The following is a 24,059-nucleotide window of genomic DNA, read 5'->3' as shown; positions in this document are numbered from 1 at the left end:
AGTTCCATGTCTGATTCTCCCCTGCACACACTTAGAATTTTGCCACTCACTTGAATCCGTGGTAGTATGAAAACAAGGGGAGGCACCATGAGCTCAGTACTGTCATGTGACTAACCGTAACAAGTTGATGCTCAAATCCTACCTGTGGTAGCAACATAAGTTACCTTGAAAGTATGCTCAGGATAAAACTTACTAGAGCTGTGTCAAACCGGGCAGCAAACAAGGAACACTGTAGTTTTTAGTGTAATGATTCTGAAGTACAGTGGTACCTCAGGTTACAGACTCCGCTAACCCAGAAATAGTACCTCGGGTTAAGAACTTTGCTTCAGGATGAGAACAGAAATCGCGCGGCGGCAGCAGGAGGCCCCATTAGCTAAAGTGGTACCTCAGGTTAAGAACAGTTTCAGGTTAAGAACAAACCTCCAGAACAAATTAAGTTCTTAACCTTAGGTACCACTGTAAAACAATTCCTCCTGAGGTGTTCAGAATCTGTATCCATGGAATGAGGAAACTCCTGCATTGAGTAAGAAAATCTGCGAGTTTGGCTGAACACATTTGCCAATTCTCTGCCCAGTTGGAAACCTTGCACTTTGAGGGTTTCCAGTTGTTATTTATATACCACCCTATACCTGGAGATCTCAGGGCGGTTGTGGGGAGAGTTGTAAATACATTCAGTCAAGTAGACTTGCTGTACAATCCCCCTTCAGTGCAAGAAGATCAGGGTGGAGGGGATGTGTCATGCAGTTCCCTGAAGTGAGACATGATCATATGACTTTGGAATTAGGGCCTATAGAAACTATTGGGCTAAACGACTGCTTGTTTTGATTTGATTCTAATTTACCTTCCCAGCACATAGCATCAGAATCTGTGTCTCATGGATACAGATTCCAATGCTGGAAAGGACTACAGTGTTTAGTGAAAGCGAGCCTATGATTTCTTGCAAAACAACTTTTTTCAACTTAACTGTCTAAAGCAAAAATAGCTTGAGAAAATCATAGTCTCTATAAATGTTCTCATAAACTCTAGCGCGAGGTTCTTAGGAAAAGACCAGAAGTGTTCTGGATTTGTTTTCAAAGCTTGGTTCAGGCTAGCTGTAGTCTGCTGCTGGGAGACTTTTGTCAAGTGCTCTTTTCTATTCTGATAAATTGTTCTGTGGATTGCTAAAGTCCTGGGCAGCCTGAAAGTTTTACAGCCTGCTAATGAAAATGTGTTGAGTGTTAGAAACAAGTTGGCGCTGCAAATGGCAACATTTCCCCCCACAGAATGCTATTTTAATATTTCCTCCTCCTCTCAAGATGGCAGTGCAAAACCTTGGATAGTATGATCAGGGGGAGGGGGGAAAGATGCTGGGCTAGGAAGATGGAGGGAAGTTGCTGGCTCTTTTAAGTTTTTCTAGCAGTGATGTATGACAGTGTTGCTCTGTCTGGAAGATCACCCTAACCCTGCATTCACAAGTAGGAATGAATCGTGGGGTTAGGGAGAGCTCACATTCAAACAAATACAACACAGAAAAATTCTTCACACAGGTAAAGGAGGAAGGCTATGCAGAGAGGATATTAATATCCAGTACTAGGTTAAACCACAGAGCCTAGAACTTGCCGATCAGAAGGTCGGCGTTTCGAATCCCCGCAACGGGGGTGAGCTCCTGTTGCTTGGTCCCTGCTCCTGCCAACCTAGCAGTTCGAAAGCATGTCAAAGTGCAAGTAGATAAATAGGTACTGCTCCGGCGGGAAGGTAAACAGCATTTCTGTGCGCTGCTCTGGTTCACCAGAAGCAGCTTAGTCATGCTGGCCACATGACCCGGAAGCTGTACGCCGGCTCCCTCGGCCAATAAAGCGAGATGAGCACCGCAACCCCAGAGTCGGCCACGACTGGACCTAATGGTCAGGGGTCCCTTTACCTTTACCTTACTTCTATGAGACCTTGGATATGGAGGTTTCAGAGCAAAATCTGCCCAATCTTTTTAGGCTTTGTAATAATAGAATCATAGAATTGTCAAGTTGCAAGGATCATTGAGTCCAACCTATGAAGGCAGCCCTGTTTAGGGAAGTTTTTAATGTTTGAAGTTTTATTCTTTTTTTAATGTTCTGTTGAAAGCTGCCCAGAGTGGCTGAGGGAACCCAGCCAGATGGGTGGGATAGAAATAATTAAAAATTGTTGTTGTTGGCTCATACTCTATCAACTGAGCCATGTATGCTATATGATAAGGTTTTGGAAAGTGACAGAGCAAGACAATAAATTAATTGGTTATTTTCAAAGAAGTCTTGTAGCTTGGTTCATATCATGAATGCAGTGGGCCTAATCTTTTCTGAATGAAAGATGGGAAAGGTTGGATATAAAACTTAAGGAAGAGGGTTTATAACATGGAAATCTTGCCAATCCATGGGACTCCATTGGGAAACCCAGCCAGATGAGTGGGGTATAAATAAATTATTATTATTATTATTATTATTATTATTATTATTATTATTATTATTGACACTTAAGAGTCCAACTCCACCACTTTATTATTCACAGTAGCAGAATCCTATATTCTGTGTTTGGCATGGCTTACTGCCTATTAAACATGTTTTGAGTTGCATTCTTAATGCTCATCAGTCAAAAACATTTTCGCTGGCTTCTCTGTCTGCTTAATAGAGATTCACAGTTCACAGACTGGGGTGGGGGAGGAGAGGAGAGCCCTCTGGTCGAAGAAGCCCTATTTCAGGGGTGGTCTAGTCCAAGATAAAAAAAAAAAACTATTAAGAAGCAAGAACCTTGATGTTAACTATCAATAGTTAACATGTGGAAAGCAGACTGAGCAGGCCGTCACCTAGTTAAGTCTTCCCACTGTGGAAAGAAGAATTGTATTTGTTTTGAAGTTGGAGTGGGGGAATCGTTCTTTTCAGTAGGGCCCAAATCTTCTCCACACTGGCGAGCCCACATCGAGAAGTGGGTGAGACCACCACCTGCCTGTCACTTGTCAGATGATTGACAGGTAGGTTGTCCCACCCACCTGTCAAAGATGGTCCATGTAGTGGGGGGGGGGAGAGAGATACTGCCATGCAGGATTGAACTCCCCTTGCATCAGCTGACTCACTGGCAACAAGCCCAAACCAAACAGGATCAAATTCACTACTTATGAGCAGGGGAATTCTATGCTTCTTTCTTCAGCCAAGGAACTACCTGCCCCACACCTGGTGTCACATGTGATATCAGGTGTCAGGCAGGTGGGTGTGTCTTCAGGAACATTGTCTCATTGGCCAAGTGGGAAGCCTTGGCTAAGTATACCATATTTCTGGTTTAAATTATAGTAAATATTTTAGATTCACATTTGTACATTTAAATTAACCTATGTCAGTTTTATGCAAATCTGTGTCATCTTGTGTTCCCTTTTTTGCCCATGTGCTTCTCTCTTTTTCCATCTTTCTTTTTGTGATTCGGAATCGCTGCCATAAAGCAAAATGATTAATTTTGTAAATAACCCAGTAACATAATTGAGTTTGCACTACCTTGCTAGAGAAATAGGCTGGCTCAGTTTCAGATAGATAGACTATTGTATTATATTTACTCTCCTCAACCCAGAAAACCTACGGAGCCCTGATTAAATTTTTTGAAAAATCAAGACAGAGAGGTTTGCAAAGCTGTTTGAATTATTATCAGATGAATGATTTATATGATTCATAAGCTACGTAAATCTCAATAAACCCCTCTGCTAAAGATGTTCTATTGAATGTCATTCTGAGTGCAATGTGTACTTCAAATCATGCTTCCACCCGTGGTTTGAGGAAAATGTTAATCCTGTCAAAAAAGAAAATTGTCAGATTTTCTAATATTAACTTTTGCCTTGGCTTTCTTTCTTGTTAAAGGCTCACTTTCTATTAATTCAAATCCAATATCAGAAGTAGAATTAAATTTGAAATTATTCCTGAGGTTTGATTTTTATTTTTTTAAGCTGGATGGAAATGCAAGAAGTTTATTAAAATAGTATTTTTGTGCATTATATTGAAAGCTATTACTAACTTCATGGAACTCTATTTGTTCAGTCCATTTAAGGAAAAGGTCAACATAAGCTACAACATTAGGATTACCAATATTGTTGCACTCATGAACAGCACAGTTGGATTAGAACTAAACTGCATGAGGTTTGTGGTAGGTAAAGGTAAAGGACCCCTGAACGATGAAGTCCAGTCACAGGCGCTCATCTTGCTTTGCAGGCCAAGAGAGCCGGCGTTTGTCCTCAGACAGCTTTCCAGGTCAGGTGGCCAGCATGACTAAACTGCTTCAGGTGCAACGTAACACTGTGACATAAGCCAGAGCGCACGGAAATGCCATTTACCTTCCCGCTACGTCTGTGGTCACCTCTTTGATTTTATGCAACCTTCTTCAATTGCATTTTTTAACCATATAAGAATATGTGTAGGGAAGGCTTCAGACTATAAATAATTTCAAAACCAGTCTCCTTCTAAGTTGCTGCTGCTTATCATTTTCTTTTGATCCAAGTTAAGAAGGGTGTCCATAACCAACAGGACTGGATTTTACAACATCTGAGTTATATTTACGTGTATGTCCATGCGTGTTTTCAATCCAGGAACACACTGTGCAGGAACACACTGTGCATTATTGTCAGCTGCACATTAAAAACAATAGTCTTCTAACCTGAAGTTGGTTTATTTGGTGCACAAAATGTACAAAATACTGTTCCATCCTTAAACAGTGAGACCTTATTTTGACTATGCTTTTAATATGTGTACGTATTATTATTATTTTATTTTCTTTGTAAATCACTTCAGTGTTTTTTGTTACACGAGTTCAATAAACTTAAATAACCTAACCTTTCATATCTGTAGAAAAAGTGTAAGTCATTTTTAAAGCTATATCGAGAGCCAGTGTGGTGTAGTGGTTAAGAGCAGTAGACTCGTAATCTGGGAAACCGGGTTCGCGTCTCCACTCCTCCACATGCAGCTGCTGGGTGACCTTGGGCCAGTCACACTTCTTTGAAGTCTCTCAGCCCCACTCACCTCACAGAGTGTTTGTTGTGGGGGAGGAAGGGAAAGGAGAATGTTAGCCACTTTGAGACTCCTAAAGGGGAGTGAAAGGTGGGATATCAAATCCAAACTCTTCTTCTTCTTAACAGCAAGCACATTCATGACAATTGTATCAGCCATAGTGTTACTGGGACCCTTTTCATCCCGGTTTAGAACAAATCAACCACGCTTATTATTATTACTGCAGTTGTCATTACTATCAAACAACCATGGTATTTTGGGAGTGGGGGTGTTTTATTGTATTATATTATGATCTGAAGATGTAACCCACCCTGGGGCCATGTGGTTGAACAGTGGGTAGCAGGTATAATTGATGGTGGTGGTTTTAAAATATTAGAGATGCAATTTCTAATATTTTAGAAATATTTGCCAACAGCCCCCAAACACAGTGATGCAACAGTTTTGTTTAGGTCCAATAGTCCTACTCCTTGATGCAATTGAGTCTATAAACCTGCTGCAACATGTTTATTGTTAGCAGAGTATAACCTCAGAGTTGTTGTAACAACCATTTGTAATCTTGGAAACTGTGTTGCCTTTTCCAAAACTGTCTCTTAAGTGAAATGCGTTTCAAGTCAATTCACTGAGAATACAAAACCACTCTGCTATGTTGCTATGCAAAGATTAAAATTTAATTTTAGACGGAGTAACCATAGCGTAGAAACAAAGAGGGGGAACACTTTATGAAGCTTCCTTATGAACATGCATTTCACAACTGTTTCATATTTGTACTGAAATGTTAGCAAGATCAGTGGAGGTCAGATAGATATCGCCTATCATTGATTTCATCTCATTGTCCATGGACATCCTCTGCAAACAGTTTTAAGGAAGCATGCAAAATACATTGTAATACATTATTAGAAGAAAAACCTCTGGAATGCTTTGTGTCCAACCTGTGTGTTATATATGTAGACAAACAGGAACAAAAGAGACTTAAATGGGCATTTGTTGAAAGTTATACTGTATATTCATTCATTCATTCATTCATTCATTCATTATTTCTTTATGACAGCCAGTGTGGTGTAGTGGTTAAGAGCGGTAGACTCATAATCTGGTGAACCGAGTTCGATTCCCCGCTCCTCCACATGCAGCTGCTGGGTGACCTTGGGCCAGTCACACTTCTCTGAAGTCTCTCAGCCCCACTCACCTCACAGAGTGTTTGTTGTGGGGGAGGAAGGGAAAGGAGATTGTTAACCGCTTTGTGATTCCTTCGTGTAGCGATAAAGTGGGATATCAAATCCAAACTCTTCTCTCTTCTTTCGATACCTTATTTTATTTTTGGTAGCATAACCAAGTGGCAACATTGGGATGCTAAAGTGGTGATGGTTCTTTTAAAACTTTCTAGGCAGAGAAACTGATATTTCTATTTTCAGCATCATAGCTGAGAGCTTAACAAGACTTGTCCAATGTTGCCATATGCAAGGTTCAAACTGTTGCTTGCCTTATTAAATCTGGGGGGATTTGTTAAACTACCATCCAGAGAATGCAGAACCCCTTCAAGAATGCATATGTTGACCATCCCTGCTCTTAAATTAGAGAAACATCCCCCCCATTCCTCTTCCTTTCCCCCACTACTTTCATTTGTGTTGGTTAAAAAAAATGGCCTCACCTAGCAAATATTTTTTCCATGTTGTTCCAGGTTGTGAGTCTTCACTTGATCTGACATTTCAAAAGGCCACAGCTGCTGTGAATGAGATCTTTATGACTCTCAGAGATGTTGCAAGAGCTCGGGCTTACATGAAGCAGTTTAATTCCGTACATGTTCCAGGAAGCCAAATTCAACAGGCAAGTCGCTATGTCTTTTTTTAAAAAATAAAAAATCCATGTGTTACTCTATGTTACTTTATAGCAGTGTTTCCCAAACTTGGGTCTCCAGCTGTTTTTGAACTACATATCCCATCATCCCTGACCACCGGTTCTGCTGGCTAGGGGTTATGGGAGTTGTAACCCAAAAACAGCTGGAGACCCAAGTTTAAGAAGCTCTGGTTTGGAGCATTGGCAAAACTACCTGTAGCAAAATGTGACTGATTTTGTGGTTGTTTAATGCAGAATGTATTCTACTAATCTACAAGTGGGTTTGTAGAATTGTCTTTCCCTTTCAATGTTCTTAATAGTCATTGCTTAATTGAAAGGATGTCTACTGAACCACAGCAGCTATAACATTGCCATCCATCTAATGTTGTTTCTGTGCTAGCCTCACCAGTTGCAGGGAGCTTACATGTACCCATGAAGGCCACCTGCTCTATAAAATAGAAAGGGACACGGGTGGCACTGTGGTTTAAACCACTGGGCCCCTAGGCTTGCCGATCAGAAGGTCAGTGGTTTGAATCCCCGTAACAGGGTGAGCTCCCATTGCTGTGTCTCAGCTCCTGCCAACCCAGCAGTTTGAAAGCACACCAGTGCAAGTAGATGAATAGGTACCACTGCGGTGAGATGAGCATTACAACCCCATAGTTGCCTTTGACTGGACTTAACCATCTAGGGGTCCTCTACTCTACTCTACTCTACTCTACTCTACTCTACTCTATAGAATAGTCATCCATTTAGCAGTAACCACTAAATGTATCCAGCTTAAAAAGAATAGAAATCAAACTATAGCATCTTTTTATTGGTACATTTTCTGTGCATGAAACAGTTAACCCCCCCCCCAATATATTATGTAAGTTATCAGAGTTTGGAACAACCAGTTACTGAAGCTTTTGCTCTGTGCTTTTTGGTAGCACCTTTGTTGATGTTTTCTAGACAATTTGTCACCGTGTTCCTATTTCTCAGCCCTTAATTTCAGATAGCATCATGTCCCTGATGTACCATTGTTAAGCACTGATTGATTCTTTTTAGCTGCTGTAGTTTTAAACTAGAAGTACGAAGAGTGCAAGAGAGGATTCCTGCCCCCGCCCCAATAAGAAAGAACATTTTTCCTCATCCGGTTGCATAGACAGGGATGTTTAATGGTTATACCTTACCTTCCACACAGCCAAGATCATAGAGGGAGTGAAACCATACTGGCTATCATGCCATCACCCATCCCCAGGTCCTTGGCCAGAGTGGGTCCAGCTGCCCCCCCCCCCATGGATAATCAGTAACTACAATGGATTGAATCCAGATTTCATTAGTCTTACTTGGAATAGACCCATTGAATTCAATGGGACTTATATCAGCCATGACTAAAGTATAATTAACCAAATCTGGATCCAACCTAAATACGGAGACGTTCTGCTTATTTCAGTGGAACTTATTACGAATAAGTGTGCTTTGAATCAAAGCCTAAGTGATTTTTAAAATATATATTAAAAATCACATATTTCCTGTTTTGACATCCTTTCCCTTTTAAGCATATCATTTTGAATGAATTTGTTTCTCTTTCCCAAGGGAATAATTGTGTGTGTTCAACAAGCCGTTTTTTATGTTTTTGAGTCCCAGCCAGTCATATAACACACAGCTAATGTCTGCTGCATCTTTCTTGGCTCAGTTAAAATGTAAATGTGTGTTGGAGGATGCTTTGAGTGGCTCATCTACATTTTCTTAGTGGCTGCATGGAAGAAAAAGATCTGTATTTGACATTGCAAACTGCTGGACACAAAAATGTGTCTTTAATGGCTATAATGTTTTAGAAAATCTTTTCTTTCCCAGGTTGTTCAGTTTAAGTAGTTAGTTTCTCATTTGTTTTTCTTTTTTTCTGTCTAAGGTAAGTGGCACTTCTGTTTATCATTTCTGCAGCATGACTCCTACGTGTGTTTTCTAAGAAAACTAGAGATTGACATTCTTGGAATAGCTCAGTAAGGAAACATTGGCTGCCATAAATGGAACACATTAATTCAGTTTTGTAGATTGTAATACTGGCTACTGAAATTATATTAGTTGGTTGTTACTGCTTTAGATCTGCAGTAATTGTATAAATGTAGAAAACTTTATAAACTGTATACAGTAAGCTTTCACTAAAAGCATTCCTCTGGTTTAAAGTGCCTACTTTATTTTATTTGCATTACAGTTGGATCCAGGGACCTGAAGAACCAGCAAAATACATGTTCAAATAGACAATATGCTGTCCCTCACCAGCTCTATATCAAAACTTCAGTTTTGATGCTGGTTTTCCAAATGATGTGCTTGCAATGTTTCGAATACAGCCTTCCAAAGCAATTTTCAAAATGCTGAACTGATACACTCTCAGTAGGAGCCAGTGTGGTGTAGTGGTTAAGAGCGGTAGTCTCGTAATCTGGGGAACTGGGTTCGCTTCTCCGCTCCTCCACATGCAGCTGCTGGGTGACCTTGGGCCAGTCACACTTCTCTGAAGTCTCTCAGCCCCACTCACCTCACAGAGTGTTTGTTGTGGGGGAGGAAGGGAAAGGAGAATGTTAGCCGCTTTGAGACTCCTTCGGGTAGTGATAAAGCAGGATATCAAATCCAAACTCCTCCTCAGTAATGTGTTTAGTATATACAGCAAGAGAAGACTGTAACATTTAAAAATCATTTAAAAAGCCAGATAAACCCAGACTCTTCATTAGTCTAGATATCCTATCCTTTGCTGCAATTCACCCTCTGGAACATAGGATCTCTCATTTCATGATGGGGGAGAAGAAACTGGAGAGCTAGGTGGGAAGCCTGGGAGCAATTTTGTTCAGACAAAAGGCAGCACCTTCTCAGGCTTCCCTTCTAGCTGGAGACAGTGGTACCTTGGGTTGAGTACTTAATTCGTTCTGGAGGTCCGTTCTTAACCTGAAACTGTTCTTAACCTGAGGTACCACTTTAGCTAATGGGACCTCCTGCTGCTGCCACGCCGCCGGTGCACGATTTCTGTTCTCATCCTGAAGCAAAGTTCTTAACCTAAGGTAATATTTCTGGGTTAGCGGAGTCTGTAACCTGAAGCATATGTAACCTGAAGCGTCTGTAACCCGAGGTACCACTGTACTGTCCCTTTCAGTGCTAAATAAGAGGGCAATCCAGATGTCACTGTGTTTATCCATGATGTCTATGCTGCATCCTTTCACTTAGTGCTGAGAGCATTCTTCCTCCTGGAAGGGGCAAATGGCAAGGATGTTCAAATATACACCCCCAATACATCGACGGAGAGAGAGCAGAGCCCCACCACCACCATTGGATGTGGAGACCATTACCTGGCTGGCTGCATGTCTGACTAGTGTGGGGAAAGGTCCCTCATGTGATATGCGCTTAGAGCTCCTACACCAGCCTTTCTCAACCTGTGGGTCCCCAGATGTTGTTGAACTACAACTCCCATCACCCATACCTAGCAAGGCCAGAGCTCAGGGATGATGGGAGTTGTAGTCCAACAACATCTGGGGACCCACAGGTTGAGAACCGCTGTCCTACACAGTCTGCACCCACTCTTGCATTTAGGAGCTCTGTGTGCCCAGCAGCAGTAGGTGAGAGAATTCAGCTATGCATCCTTTTTACATGCTTGTGTTTAATGCATGATTAGTTAGCCATCGGAACACCGCTGCTGCCCATCCCAGCCAGTGTGTGTTGAGAGAGGGTAATGGTAATCATTACTGTTGGGAGACTTCAGTCCATTCATGATCGATCCCCGATCATATCAGTACAAAAAAGCAGCTCAAAATTGCACAAGGCTAGGACCTAGTGAACCAATGTTATTTCTTGTGACGAGGTGTTTTGTTTTGTTGGCAAAAGCAAATATACCAGGCAGAGGTAAGCACTCCCTGGGATTCTGTACATTTTCCTCCCCTCATCTTCAAATTTTGTTAAAGTTCACATTGTTGAATTTTTATTTTCCAAGGAGCTGAGTGCTTGTATCTTTGTGACGCCAACCAATGGGAATCAATGCAGAGGCTCGATAGTCCAGTTTGAGCCATCAACTAGGCAGAGGCTGAAAATGTTTCCCCAACATTAGTAGCGAAATAAAGCAGAATTGGTTTGTCTCGTGTCGCAAAAGCAGCATGAAAGATATCTGTGTGTGTGCCCTGTCTCTGTCTCCAGACAACATATTGATGCAAGCAAGACAGTATCTGCTCCAGTGAGCAAGTTTTAGGCAGCTTCCACTCCATTTTCCTCCCTTTTTTTTTAGCAGTTACCACAGTGACCATGAACATATCCCAACACAGTAAATTTCACAAGTGGGTTGTGCATTGTGAAATCACTTGTATATATACACTTACGTTCAATGTTTAATATTTTCCAGGCCTCTTATAAACCATTGCTGAAGCAAGTGGTGGAAGAGATATATAACCCGGATCGACCTGACTCTGTTGATATTGAGCACATGTCTTCTGGGCTCACAGACCTTCTGAAAACTGGGTTTAGTATGTTTATGAAGGTAAGGTTGCTATGCAGTTGCCCACGTGTACATCTTAACAAAGTTAAATGTGTAGCTGTGTTTGGTAAGAGGAAGCTGCTTCATTTTATCTGTGATATTGTTATCTCATCGTTTTCTGCCTAATATGCACAAGTCATTGGCTACACCTGGCTTTGGCATTTGACTTGCAATAGAATACGGAACATGCATTTTGTAGTTTTAAAGTTTATATTTGATATATAGGTGGTAGCTCTGGAACTCCCTGCCCGAAAAGGTTAGGTTTTCTTTCTCTTTAATTGTTTTCCATCGGGAATGGAAAACTCCTTTTTAAGCAAACGTTTGATTCTGTTGCTACTAAAAGTACTGATGGCTCTTTATTGTTTGTCACTGCTGGTTTTTGTTTATAATGTGAGTTTTTAGTGGTTTTTCTGCCGTTGTTTTTATGTTCCATTTTATATTTGTTGGTTACTTTGAACACTTTGTATCATCATCATCATCACTTTTAATTTGTATACCGTCTTTCTATCTTACAATACCCAAGGCGGTTTACAAGCTGAATAAACAATGAATGTACACCTTATAACAATCTAATGCAATACAAAAATGTGATAATAAAACATAAAAATAAGCAACTACATCAAATAAAATAACATTCAACAATCATTCGAATAGCATAGAATAATATACTATTCTATACTATTCTAATATCAGCATATAAAAATTAAGCAGACATCCACTCTTAATTACAATAAATAATTTCTAAACTACAATCAATGAAACATTGGTAAGCCACAGAGAATAAAATAATACAATACAAATTGAGAAGCAGGGACTGGAGGTTGGGGCAAGGCAGATGGAAGAAGACCTTGCCTGATGAAATCTCTCCAAAGATGGTTTCTTGAAGTCTGCATCCAAAGATGATTTCTTGAGGCCCACAGAGAAGTACTGACTATTCCCTCCGCCTCTGCTAATAGTGATTTCAATTCTTCAACTCTCTTTCACCTGCTAGGATGGGCTTGGGTTTAGTTCACAACTGATTTCCAGAATTAGTGTATTTTTCTCCATAAGTGATGAACTCATTCCTACAATTCCACATAAACAGATTTTGCATTCACTGATTTTGCAGTGAAACTGCTGGTTTCCACATCAAATGCAAATGCAAACCATTTATTATCAGTCCATAATTAATAGCTGCAGCCTTCAACATCATGCGATGCTTCCAAAAACAATTTGTCCATTCACTCATTTGTCTGCCGGTGCTGAAATTAACTAGGTCTAAAGAGAATACTGTTGCAATCAAAGGATTTGCCTGCTTCACAGGCCCTAGAGCTTAACTTCAGTCAGGAAGAAAGAAAGAGATGGGGGCAGAATCATTGAGGACTGATAGGGCGGGGGGAACCTTAGTTTCTGCAGTATATTTTTAAACATCTCTCCAGATGAATATATGAGGCAGTACTCAATTATTATTATTATTATTATTATTTTAAAAAAAGGTTAAAGCTCTTAAGAACAAGCATTGGAAGCAGTGAGTTATGCAGTAAATTGGAAACAACAGTGACTGTGTTAAAATGGCATTTCTCAAAATAGCTTTCCTTTGAAAGAAAGAAGAAGAAGAATTATGAAGTGCTTATGAATTATACATGCCAGGAACAAATCTTCATGTTTCAGCAAATTATGAATCATTTCTTTTTCATCACCTTGCAATCAGCATCTTCCTGAGGTATCAAAGAAGCATCCCCCTTTGAGCCAGGATACAGTGGTACCTCGGGTTAAGAACTTAATTCGTTCTTAACCTGAAATTGTTCTTAACCTGAGGTACCACTTTAGCTAATGGGGCCTCCCACTGCCGCCACACTGCCAGAGCACAATTTCTGTTCTCATTCTGAAGCAAAGTTCTTAACAAAGGTACTATTTTTGGGTTAGCGGAGTCTGTAACCTGAAGCGTCTGTAACCTGGAGTGTCTGTAACCTGAGGTACCACTGTATACTCGCCACCTGTTACATGGAGAAAGCCCCTAAGTGGACAAACTTGGGGAATACAAAGCAGCCCAACGTAGTCTGCGTGTGCCGATTGGCTACAGAATGTTGACTGACCTTTGTGAGGAAATTAGCTTTTTCACCACCAGTTATGAGATAAGAACATTTGTGCCAATTTTGTCCTGGGATCCTTCCAGGCCTTCAACTGCACTGTCCGTGCCCACTTCCCCTGTTACAAGTACGATGTAATGGCCTTCTTTTCCGCTGGGTATGAATCCTCTCTCCCTCCTCACTTAATCACGCACACACACCCCAAAATGATTAATGAAGTTGCACAGCTTGTGGGAGTCATTAACAAGATCTGTTCAGGAAGGTGACAGGCAGGCAAGCAGCTCCTCAAATGTCTCTCAAGGGACAGCCCAGTATTCACTTTGGCAGCTACAGGCTGGGAGGCAGGGAGAGAGGGACTAGCAATAAAAGGTAGGAGAGAGGGGGAAGGAATCAATGAAGAAAGGCAAGTACAGTATCAACACTGCAAACCAAAACCACACAAATGCAATTAGGAAATCCTGCAATACAGACCCAAAGCCATAGACGTTACCTAAGCTGAAAGAAATCTATATTTTTAAAGGGGACACCAACAAACCTGTCTTGGGGCAGGAAATATTACCTAGAAAGCATCCCTGAGAGATTGCCCACAAATCATGCTCTTGACCACTAATAGAAACCCCACGAAATTGCTCTGCTACATATTTTCTTGCTCATCTAGTTTTCTAGGTGGAAGTGCCCCCCCCCCCTGTTCCCTGGCTCCCCAAGACTTATCTAAAAATGGATTCTGTAACACAGGTCCCTGCCTTTCTTGTCCTGGTGAGCCCTAAGTATAGATTAAGACTTTTTTCGCAGTTACTGTTCATACTTCATAACTATGCTCGGTGCTGGATCTTGGGGTATCAAATTTCAGCGGTGCCCTGTGCGATGCCAAAATCTGATGCCCCTCCACCTCTCACTCTCCATTCTAAATCACAGCTACGGCGCCCCCGAGGCTCTGCGCCCAGTAAGACTGAACCGGTTGCGCTCCTCTAAATCCGCCTCTGCTTTGCTCCACAGACAAACCAGCTGACTTTGAGCCGGGCAAACTAAGACACCACAAAAAGAGATTAAGGCAGTCTTTGCCAACCAAGTGCTGGCTGGGACTGATGGGAGTTATAATTCAAAATATCTGGAGAGCACTAGGCTGCCATAGGTTGAATTGAGCCAATGGTCAGCTTTGGGATCTCTCTGAAAATAGAGAATCAGAGCCTCCCCTGCATATCCAGAATGCACTGGCCAAGGAATTGTCTTCTGTGCACCTTTTTATTTACTTTATTATTATTATTTTAACAATTTGTATGTCATTTAATCACAGTTGTCTTTATTTTTTAGTATTTTTTATTAATTTTCCTTTATATAATATTTAATCACATCATCATTGTTCACTTTACGTCTTTGGCTCTTAAGAGCTTATTGACTCCCCTCCCTCCCACCTCATGGTTTTCAGAGTTAACCTCCATATCATAGCATTTATACGTTTTCCAATTTACATTTCACTCATTTGATACGTCTCAATTTTAGATAAATATGGAAAGGTAAGTACGGTTAACATTACAAGTCTTCTCGCTGTCCTGACAGTGTTGTTAATTGCTTACAATGGTCCTTCAAATATTGGTTAAATTTGCTCCAGTCTTTTTGGAATGCTTGATCATGCTGGTTTCGGATTTTCCCGGTCAGCTTCACCAATCCCGCAAAGTCTATCGTCTTCACCTGCCACTCTTCTTTTGCTGGAACTTCTTGTTCCTAATCACAGTTGTCTTTAAGCTGTGTAAGGGAGACCCAGTACAATGAATGTATTTGATGTATCTTTCCCTGGATTTGGTAACTTATAAACCAGTCCTACAAGTTGTCAGGGACCGTGCTGAGGAGGAATGGTGGGAGCCTCCCCCTCCCCCTGCTCCTGATCCGGATCCTGAATCTTCCCAGGAGCACAGGAAGACAGTATAGATTTGGAGCAGTGGTCCCAAACAGTGGGACATAGTTCAGAAGGCAGAAGCTGGGAAATACGGGATGGGGAACAGCTAGGAGGAGAAGAACTGGGAGAGAGAGGGTTAACAGATTCACTGCCTCTGGAAAGCATTCATCCGCTCAGCCAAGGTCAAGAAGAGCTGATAAGGTGGCAGCACAGAAAGCACAGTGGTCACGAGCTCAGGGTACAAGACACAGTGGTGACGTGGGTGACTAGGGAGGAAGTGGGTGGAGCCCTTAATTGGGAGCACCGTCATTCCTAGGCAATGGATTCTTTGTTCTCTCACTGTGATCAGTAAAGTGTCTAACTGGTAGGAAGACTTCTTTTCCTTTGTCCTGCTTATCTACTGCCAAGGGGGTTGGGAAACTCATTCCCTGAGGCCTGACACCAGTAGGCAGAGTGAAACAGCTACCTGAGATGATAGGTGCTGGGGGGGGGGGAGTTGAGGGACAGCAATGACTGACAGCTTCTCTGGCCTTTCCTCCTGGTATTCTGATCAGCTGTACATGCCATGTGGCCTTTTAGCTGGCCTGCTGCCCTCAGACGTGGCTGTCCTATTGCCGGCATTAAAGCAGGAATCAGCTGCAAGTCTGGTTGGCTTCTGTGTGTGGAATGGGTGGGGCGGAATCCTGTCCTTAGGCAGCATAATATCTTGGACTCCCTCTTTCCTTTCTTACCTCTGCCATTTTGAACGTCTGCCACCAGAGGTTCACTTCATAAACGATTCCCAGACGTAGTCGGCACAAGCGGTTTGTTAAATCTGCTTCAGCACGGCTCTGACAATATAGGCATGCAACTGCTAGTGTAGACAAGTTTTTGCAGTCTTGTAGAATCAAAGAGGGTGTGTCAATGCCTCTTTGCTTCTTGTTCTTTGCTTCTTCCGAAATTAGGGATCTAAATGTGCCACCTCACAGGGGCTTCTCCAGGGGGAAAGGAGAGGGAAAGTCTTTCCTGCAGCCACAATTGCTATCTATGCCAGCCATCTTTGGTGGAAAGATAAAGGAGAAACTAAAACATAGCTAGAATCACTCAGCAGTTGCTGCTGTATATCAAAACCTGGGCAAGAAATGTCACTTTTCGGTTGAACCTGACAAACTTGCTTGGTTGAGGGGAGCCTTAGTACATGATATGCTGTAATATCTTCGTTGTCGCAGGGTTTTCTGTTAGCACGTGAGAAAACAACAGGGGAAAGCTTTTTTGTGGGCTGTCTTGGAAACAAGAGTTATTTACTATTGATTACTTAATGGCTCCTCAAAATCATAGAACTGTAGGAAAGAACTCTTATGAGGATTGCCATATTTAATATGAGAAAGGGCTGGTGTGCCATTAATATGCATGTCAATCTGCTGTGTTTGGACTGTGGTTTGGTATTATGACAATGAGCCTAGCCTCCTTCTGAGCTCATGTGCAACTCTCCTCTTATCTCCAGCACTGGCATAAGGAGAATATCAGAAGCTTCCATTTTAGATTTACCACAGTTTAGCATTGGCATGGGGATCCTCAGGCCCAGGGACCAAATACAACTCTTGCAGGCTCTCTGCCTGGCTCTTGGGACTCTCTCCCCAAGCCATATCCTTCACCAGCTGTACCCTGTACCCTCTCTGACTGTTTTTCTCTAACTGGACCGTGTCCTTGAACTCTAATAATGCCTCCTGCTTGCCTGGATGGAGGAGAAGAGAGAGTTGCGTGAGTTTGTGTAGAAACTAGCCTGCTGTACAACGGCAAAATTTATATTTATTGCTACACCCACCTTTGCCTCTGGCCATGCTTGCCGCTGGTATGTGGCCCTTGAAAGATTGCTCAGCCCCTGTTTAGTTGGGGCCGATGGGAGTTGGGAGTCAAGAAAGCTAGAGGTTCTCCATCCCTGGTTTCTTGGCAGCTCGTAGCCACAAGTGCTGAATGGAACCTCTGTGTTTAGAGGCAGAAAATTCTGAGTAACCAATGCTGTTGACAAATAACAGAGGATGGAAATTAGTTCCCAGTGGTATCTGTAGGGCCAATGCCAGAAATAGGATTTTGGACTGGTAGTATTTGGTCTGCTCTAGCAAGACTTTCTTAATGGCACATAAAAGTAAAGGGACCCCTGACCGTTAGATCCAGTTGTGACCAACTCTGGGGTTGTGGCGCTCATCTCGCTTTATTGGCCGAGGGAGCAGGCGTACAGCTTCCGTGTCATGTGGCCAGAATGACTAAGCCACTTCTGGCGAACCAGAGCAGCGCACGGAAACGCCGTTTACCTTCCCACCGGAGCAGTACCTATTTATCTACTTGCACTTTGACATGCTTTCGAACTGCTAGGTTGGCAGGAGCAGGGACCAAGCAACAGGAGCTCACCCCAGTGGCGGGGATTCGAAACGCCGACCTTCTGATCGGCAAGTCCTAGGCTCTGTGGTTTAACCTAGTACTGGATATTAATATCCTCTCTGCATAGCCTTCCTCCTTTGCCTGTGTGAAGAATTTTTCTGTGTTGTATTTGTTTGAATGTGAGCTCTCCCTAACCCCACAATTCATTCCTACTTGTGAAAGCAGGGTTAGGGTGATCTTCCAGACAGAGCAACACTGTCATACATCACTGCTAGAAAAACTTAAATAGGTACTGCTCCAGCTTTCTTTTAATGCAGGCAGTTCGAAAGCAGAGTGCAAGTAGAGCAGCGCATGGAAATGCCATTTACCTTCCCGCCGGAGTAGTACCTATTTATCTACTTGCACTCTGCTTTCGAACTGCTAGGTTGGCAGGAGCAGGGACCGAGCAACGGGAGCTCACCCCATCGCGGGGATTCAAACCTCCGACCTTCTGATCGGCAAGCCCTAGGCTCTGTGGTTTAACCTAAAGTGCCACCCACATCCCACATACAGGCACATAATGGTACATACACTGTACTTAATCTGGTGCCTGCATTTTAATGTCCAGCACTCAAAGGCAGACATTTTAAGAACCCACACCACTTAACAGGTTTTATTTACTACATTTTAATTTGGACTTCGTCCTAAGAGCTCGAGGCAGCATATATAGTCATTTCCCTCCCAACACACACACGTTTACCCCCTCACACAATAACACTTTGTGGTTGTACCTCAAGAAGCAGGAGGAGCTCAATGTGCTGTCCTTACAGGGCGAGGAACAACATTTAATATATAATGCATTCCAGCAAAGAAACTGGCATGATGCACACAAACAACAAGAGAATGTGGAAACTCCTCAGAGTAGCCAATCCCATTAGATTCCCTTGAAGCCTCAGCTATTATAATAAGGTTATAAATACTTGCCATCAGAAATCCTCCTTGCTGCATTTAGCCACATGGCACTGATCACTTCAAAACAAAAACCTTATGTAATTGTATTTTATCGCATCAAAAATCTCAATTGTACCCCAGGTCCACACACAGTTTAATTTGCATTCAGAAATTGTCCAGTTCCAGTGAAGAAAAGAAAAGAAAACCACGAACAGCGGGGGGGGGGGGTTGAAATGTTCCAAAACCTCTTTCATAACTGTTTTAATTGAAAACTTGCATGCCTAAGCAGTCTGCATTTTAATATGCATATCTGGAATTCGTGGTTTGACTTTCAGACCTTTGAAAAGGGATACTATTTTATATATGCACCATGTGTTTGGATGCTTGCTTATTTTTTACTTAAGGAAAGTATTTCTTGAGGCATTTTCTTTGTTAGCACAATCACGAAAGCACACGCAGCTCAGTTAAATTTCATAACTTCTTTCAGTATGCATTAACTAACCTTAAAGTCATTTTCTAACTCCACAAACATGTTAACATTGAGGTTTGGAACACAATCCTGGGCTTGCCTACCGAGAAGTAAGCTTCACTGAGTTCAGTGGCGCTTGGTCCCACATAAATGTATATTGGGTCTTTGCTAGGGCAAGCTGATAGAATGTTAATACAGGAAACCAAGACCTAGGTGTTTGGGTTCAGCATACTTAAAAACTGACAAGTCCCAGTAAACTAAATAGGACATATTTCTGAATAAACATGCATCAGGTTGGACTGTAAACCATTTCATATTTTGATACATTCAGAGAATAATGACCTAAAATAGGGGAAAGCTATGCAAGTTGTAGTCACAGATGAAAAATGGTGATATGTATGTATAGATGGATAGACATTTTTCATCTGAGACTACAAATCTACTTCTCTCAAGTCATTCTTAATTTGAAGGAAATGTTCAGAAGTCGTTACAAAATTGGTTAAGATATTTTTAAAAAATATATTATGGCACTAGTATAGCCGGATTTTAAAAATAAAATTAAAGAGATGATTTCATACACATTTAATAGAAGTAGAAGTATGTGGAGCTTTTCTGAAGAAAAGTTGTCAAAATACAAAGGATGCAAAATCTTATTAGCACCTGCGGTAATTTTTCTAGGCTGCTGAAGAATTCTGTTAGGAAAACATATAGGCATTAAGCTAGGGCTGCCATATTTCAAAAAGTGAAAATCTGTATGCAAAAGTTGTTGAGCTTTTCTTTGGGGGGGTGGGCAAAGAATAAATATAAGACCCTTGTCAGAAATTTGTTTTCAGGAAAGCCATTCCAATGAGTTCTCTTATCTTGGCAAGGGCAGTGGTAGCAGATGGTATCACTCAATATCAGATTTAGCACAGGGATCTCCAGTCGCTGTGGCTTGTATTCTATCATTAATTCTGAGTAGCCAATAGTTCTGTCTGTAATCTTCATAAATATTTATTCTTTAACTTATGTCAGCTAAGCTCATACAAGTCGCTGAACAGCACAGCGGCTCATATTGCTGTACTGCTCAGCAATTTTGGAGTCTTGTTTGACCTACTTTTCAGTGTGGCTGTTGAGATCTTTCACAAACTGTGTGCTTTTATTTATGGTATGCAAATAGTTTGGTTTCTGCAGAAACGTAGCTATCCAGTAAATGCTGCCATGCTGCATAATCATCTTGCAGTGGAAGTAGGATGATGGACAAGAAGAAGACAGCTGACATCCATCGCTTTCTTCCTTTGCCGGGAAACCAGTGCATGCATAGTGGCTGTGAACAGAGTCTACCAGACAGTATGTCGAGTCTGAACGTTGTTGGTCATCATTTAGCAAACGTGAGGGATACGCTCACCTTGTGTTTTAAACCACATCTTGGAAACAACTTGCAGCATGAGCCAGTGTGGTGTAGTGGTTAAGAGCGGTAGTCTCGTAATCTGGGGAACCGGGTTCGCGTCTCCGCTCCTCCACATGCAGCTGCTGGGTGACCTTGGGCCAGTCACACTTCTTTGAAGTCTCTCAGCCCCACTCACCTCACAGAGTGTTTGTTGTGGGGGAGGAAGGGAAAGGAGAATGTTAGCCGCTTTGAGACTCCTTAAAGGGAGTGAAAGGCTGGATATCAAATCCAAACTCTTCTTCTTCTTCTATTACACATTTAGGTAGGCATGTTCAACCAAGCCCTTTGAAATTGTCGATGAATGGGGTCACTAGAGCAGAAGGCAGGAAAGCCAACAACAGTAGGTGGAACCAGAGCCAACGATAAGCAGAGCCAACTGATTCTCATTTTGTCCCCATCCTTTTCTCTGCTAAGTTCTACAAGGGCCACACTGTGTCTGAGGAACATGGCAGCCAGGACAACCCCGTGGGGTGCTTGAAATAAATGTGCAGGTGTGGGCTGACTGAGGTTGGTGGAGCAATGTCCCATTTGCCAAATGGTCCAGCCTGCACTGGAAATCACCGGGTTTTGGCATACTGTACATAATTCTGCATAGGCTTTCAGTCTTCCAAGGTACTACCAGACCTTCCAAGTGTCCCTATTTTTCAGGGACATCCCTGATTTAAAGAAGCCATCCCGGTTTCTGATTTGACCCCAGAATGTCCCACTTTTCCTTAGGATGTCCCTGTTTTCATTGGAGAAATGTTGGAGTTATCCGACCCCTGAGCCGTCTGAAGGCAATCTTGTATAGGAAAAGGTTTTTAAAAAAATGTTTAATGTTTTATTATGTTTTTATATACGTTGGAAGTTGCCCAAAGTGGCAACCCAGTGTGTGTCCTAACATACTATAATCTCCCCTCCCCTTGAAAACTCACAGCAAAAGAAGATTGCAGAGAGAAAACATTACCCATACATTGTCTGTCTGCCCTTCTCCCCATCTCTGTAGGTGGCCCATTATCTGATTGCCAATTGGTGATGCTAATTTTAAATTATGTACGTGTTCAAGAGCTGTGCACCTGGGAAGATTGCTTGACAGGGATTTCGGTCTTCGTACTGTGTAAACAATCTTGTTGAGAGACCAAAAGAACCCCTACCAGTCATTCTGAGGAGCGTGACACAGCATGCTCAGGAACTGGTGGCGAGGGAACTTGAATGTAGCTGACCGTGTGTAATAGAGGACAAATGGTTAGCCGTAGCCAGAAAAGATCATAAGCGGTGCTTTAATTTAATTAGCAAGGGAAGGTGTATTGTAGCATTCAAAACGAAAAGTATGGAAACCTTTAAAATATGCTGTACATTAATAAAATCATAGGTGTGCTTCCACAGCAGCCTGGAGGAGTGCAAGAGGGGGAGGAAACTGGGGGGAAGTTCTGTTGTGCACACAGAGCTCCTTGCATGAATGGGATGACTTGGCTGAATGCAGCCCTGTCTTTTTCTTTGCCACAGGCCTGCCCAAATAAAACCATCTTATTTTGCCTTTAGAAGATCAGGGTCGAGGTACAGCAGGACCTTCCGCACACCCTCCAAGTGTCTCTATTTTCCAGGGATAGTCCTGGAATGACAAAAGCCATCCCAGCTTTTGATTTGATCCTGGAATGTCCCCATTTCCCCCATCAGTGCCACCGCCACCAAACTTGGGGAGTTAGACGAGCCTGCGTTTGTCTTGAGCGATGGCGGAGGCAGCAGTGGGTGCAAAGGAGCATCCCGTGGCCTGTTGTGGCCACTGCTGCTGGCCTCCTCCCTTGGGCAGCTTGTAGTGACTGCTGGAGAAGCCCAGTCTTGTGTGACACACCAGCCCTGAGGTGCAGGCACAGGGCAGGAAGAAAGGGGGAGCATAATTTAAGGAGTCCTGGGTTGTTGTTTTTTCCCCCTCTTGTTTTCCCGCTCTAAAACAAGGTGCCATTTAAGGTGCGTTCAGGCGGCTACCTTGGAAGCCTGGAGAGCGAGAGGGGTCTCTAGGCTTCAGGTTCCTTTCGACCTGCTCTTGGGCTGCTCTTGGGCTGGCGGGGGGAAGCCCACCACCAGCCCCAAAGAGCAGGTCAGAGAGCAGCGGAGAGGTGCAGCGGAGAGGCTGCTGCCATAGCTGCGTATCACCTCTCCAGCCGGGAGAGGGTCACGGGGGGCTTCTTTAGCCCCCCGCGCGCTCTCCAGGCTGGAGAGGTGATGCGCGGCTATAGAGGCTCCTGCCATAGCCGCGCGTCACCTCTCCAGCCAGGAGAGGGTCGTGGGGCTATTGAGTCCTCACTCCATAGGACGCACACACATTTCCCCTTCATTTTTGAAGGGGGAAAAGTGTGTCCTATAGAGCGAAAAATACGGTGGTTGCTAGCATATCACAGCACACCCCTCTCTCCATTCTGGTCTGTCCACCTAGGGTGCCCTTATGTCTTACTTTACAAAGGACAGTTCTCTCTATCAAGGGCTTCTTTGAGTTGACTCATAAATCTATTACAGAACAGGCAGCAGAAGATCTGGATGTCGCCATGCCTTTCAGATCTGCTGCTTCTTAGCTTGTCAGTGTTAATAGTTAAGCTAGAAAAGGACTTATTTTAAATAAACCTATTACTGGCATCTTTTCATTGGGAGATGGCAAGAGAACATCAAGCAAATTATACTTTTAAAGTTGCATTTTTACAAAAGGTTTCCACACCATCAGCCTAGAAGTGGTTTAGGAGGCTGTTACGTGCATGCTCTGTTACTGTCATCAAGCAATGAGAATCCAGTTTGCTCTTCTCTCTAATCTGACAAGATGGGCAGCCATCTTAGGAGTGAAGCTGCAACCATAGCAACGATGCATAGGTAAATGGGCATAGAAAATGGAAGGCAGAGTTAATTAGAAGGGAAAGGAGGTCTCTGTTCATGATCTGTTCGCTTGCCAGGCAGAAAAGAGAGGGCCTTCTTCGGAGTGGCCCCTTGCTTGTGGAATTCCCCCCCTCCCCCGGGAGATATGCTGGCCTCTAGTGTCCTGGCTTTGAAACAGCCCCTGAAAACTTGGTTATTATCATTTTTCAAGGTGCATCTCAATATGTGGCACTCCAAATTGTTTTAACTGCTACTGTTTTAATGTGTAATGTTTTAGTTTTATATTGTGGTTCCAATGTCAGCTGCCTTTGGAGGATTTTGCTCTGAAAGGCAGCATATACGGTACTTTACTTGGGGGGGGGGTGTTATAAATAAATAAATAAATAGCTCAAGTTGCATAAGCACCTTAATTCTGTTCCTTTAATAGGTGAGCCGCCCTCACCCTAGTGATCACCCTCTGGTGATCATCTTCGTGGTTGGTGGAGTGACGGTGTCTGAAGTCAAAATGGTAAAGGACCTTGTAATGGCGCACAAGCCTGGAGTACAGGTACAAAACTCTTTTTAGGCATTTCGGAGCAACAAGAACATCTCCGCATATGGAAGTAGAACTATTGGGTTCAGCCTAAATCTGACGCTAAGAGTTTTCTGGGGTCACAAACACTCGATTCTCGGCTTGAATGAAGTGGCATGCTGTGCAGAAAAAAATGGGAAGGGTTCACACAAACGGCCCTATAATCCACAAAAGCCTTTCCTGCCCAAAAT

The 24,059-nt window shown here is 42.7% G+C and overlaps 1 protein-coding gene across 1 annotated transcript in view; it reads left to right on the top strand.

The window, feature by feature from the left end:
• SCFD2 (sec1 family domain containing 2) overlaps window positions 1-24,059 on the top strand; it is a 146,382-nt gene that overhangs the window by 115,102 nt on the left and 7,221 nt on the right. The window contains exons 6-8 of the mRNA XM_083458209.1: window positions 6,664-6,809; window positions 11,176-11,310; window positions 23,725-23,844. Coding sequence (XP_083314335.1) covers window positions 6,664-6,809; window positions 11,176-11,310; window positions 23,725-23,844 — 401 coding nt within the window. The remainder of the gene's footprint in view (window positions 1-6,663; window positions 6,810-11,175; window positions 11,311-23,724; window positions 23,845-24,059) is intronic.

The sequence above is a fragment of the Podarcis tiliguerta genome (assembly GCF_965153285.1).
Source record: "Podarcis tiliguerta genome assembly, chromosome: 9".
In the NCBI taxonomy this organism is placed as follows: domain Eukaryota; kingdom Metazoa; phylum Chordata; class Lepidosauria; order Squamata; family Lacertidae; genus Podarcis; species Podarcis tiliguerta.
The sequence above is the reverse complement of the archived record's forward strand: the minus strand, read 5'-3'. Positions and strand labels throughout refer to the sequence as shown.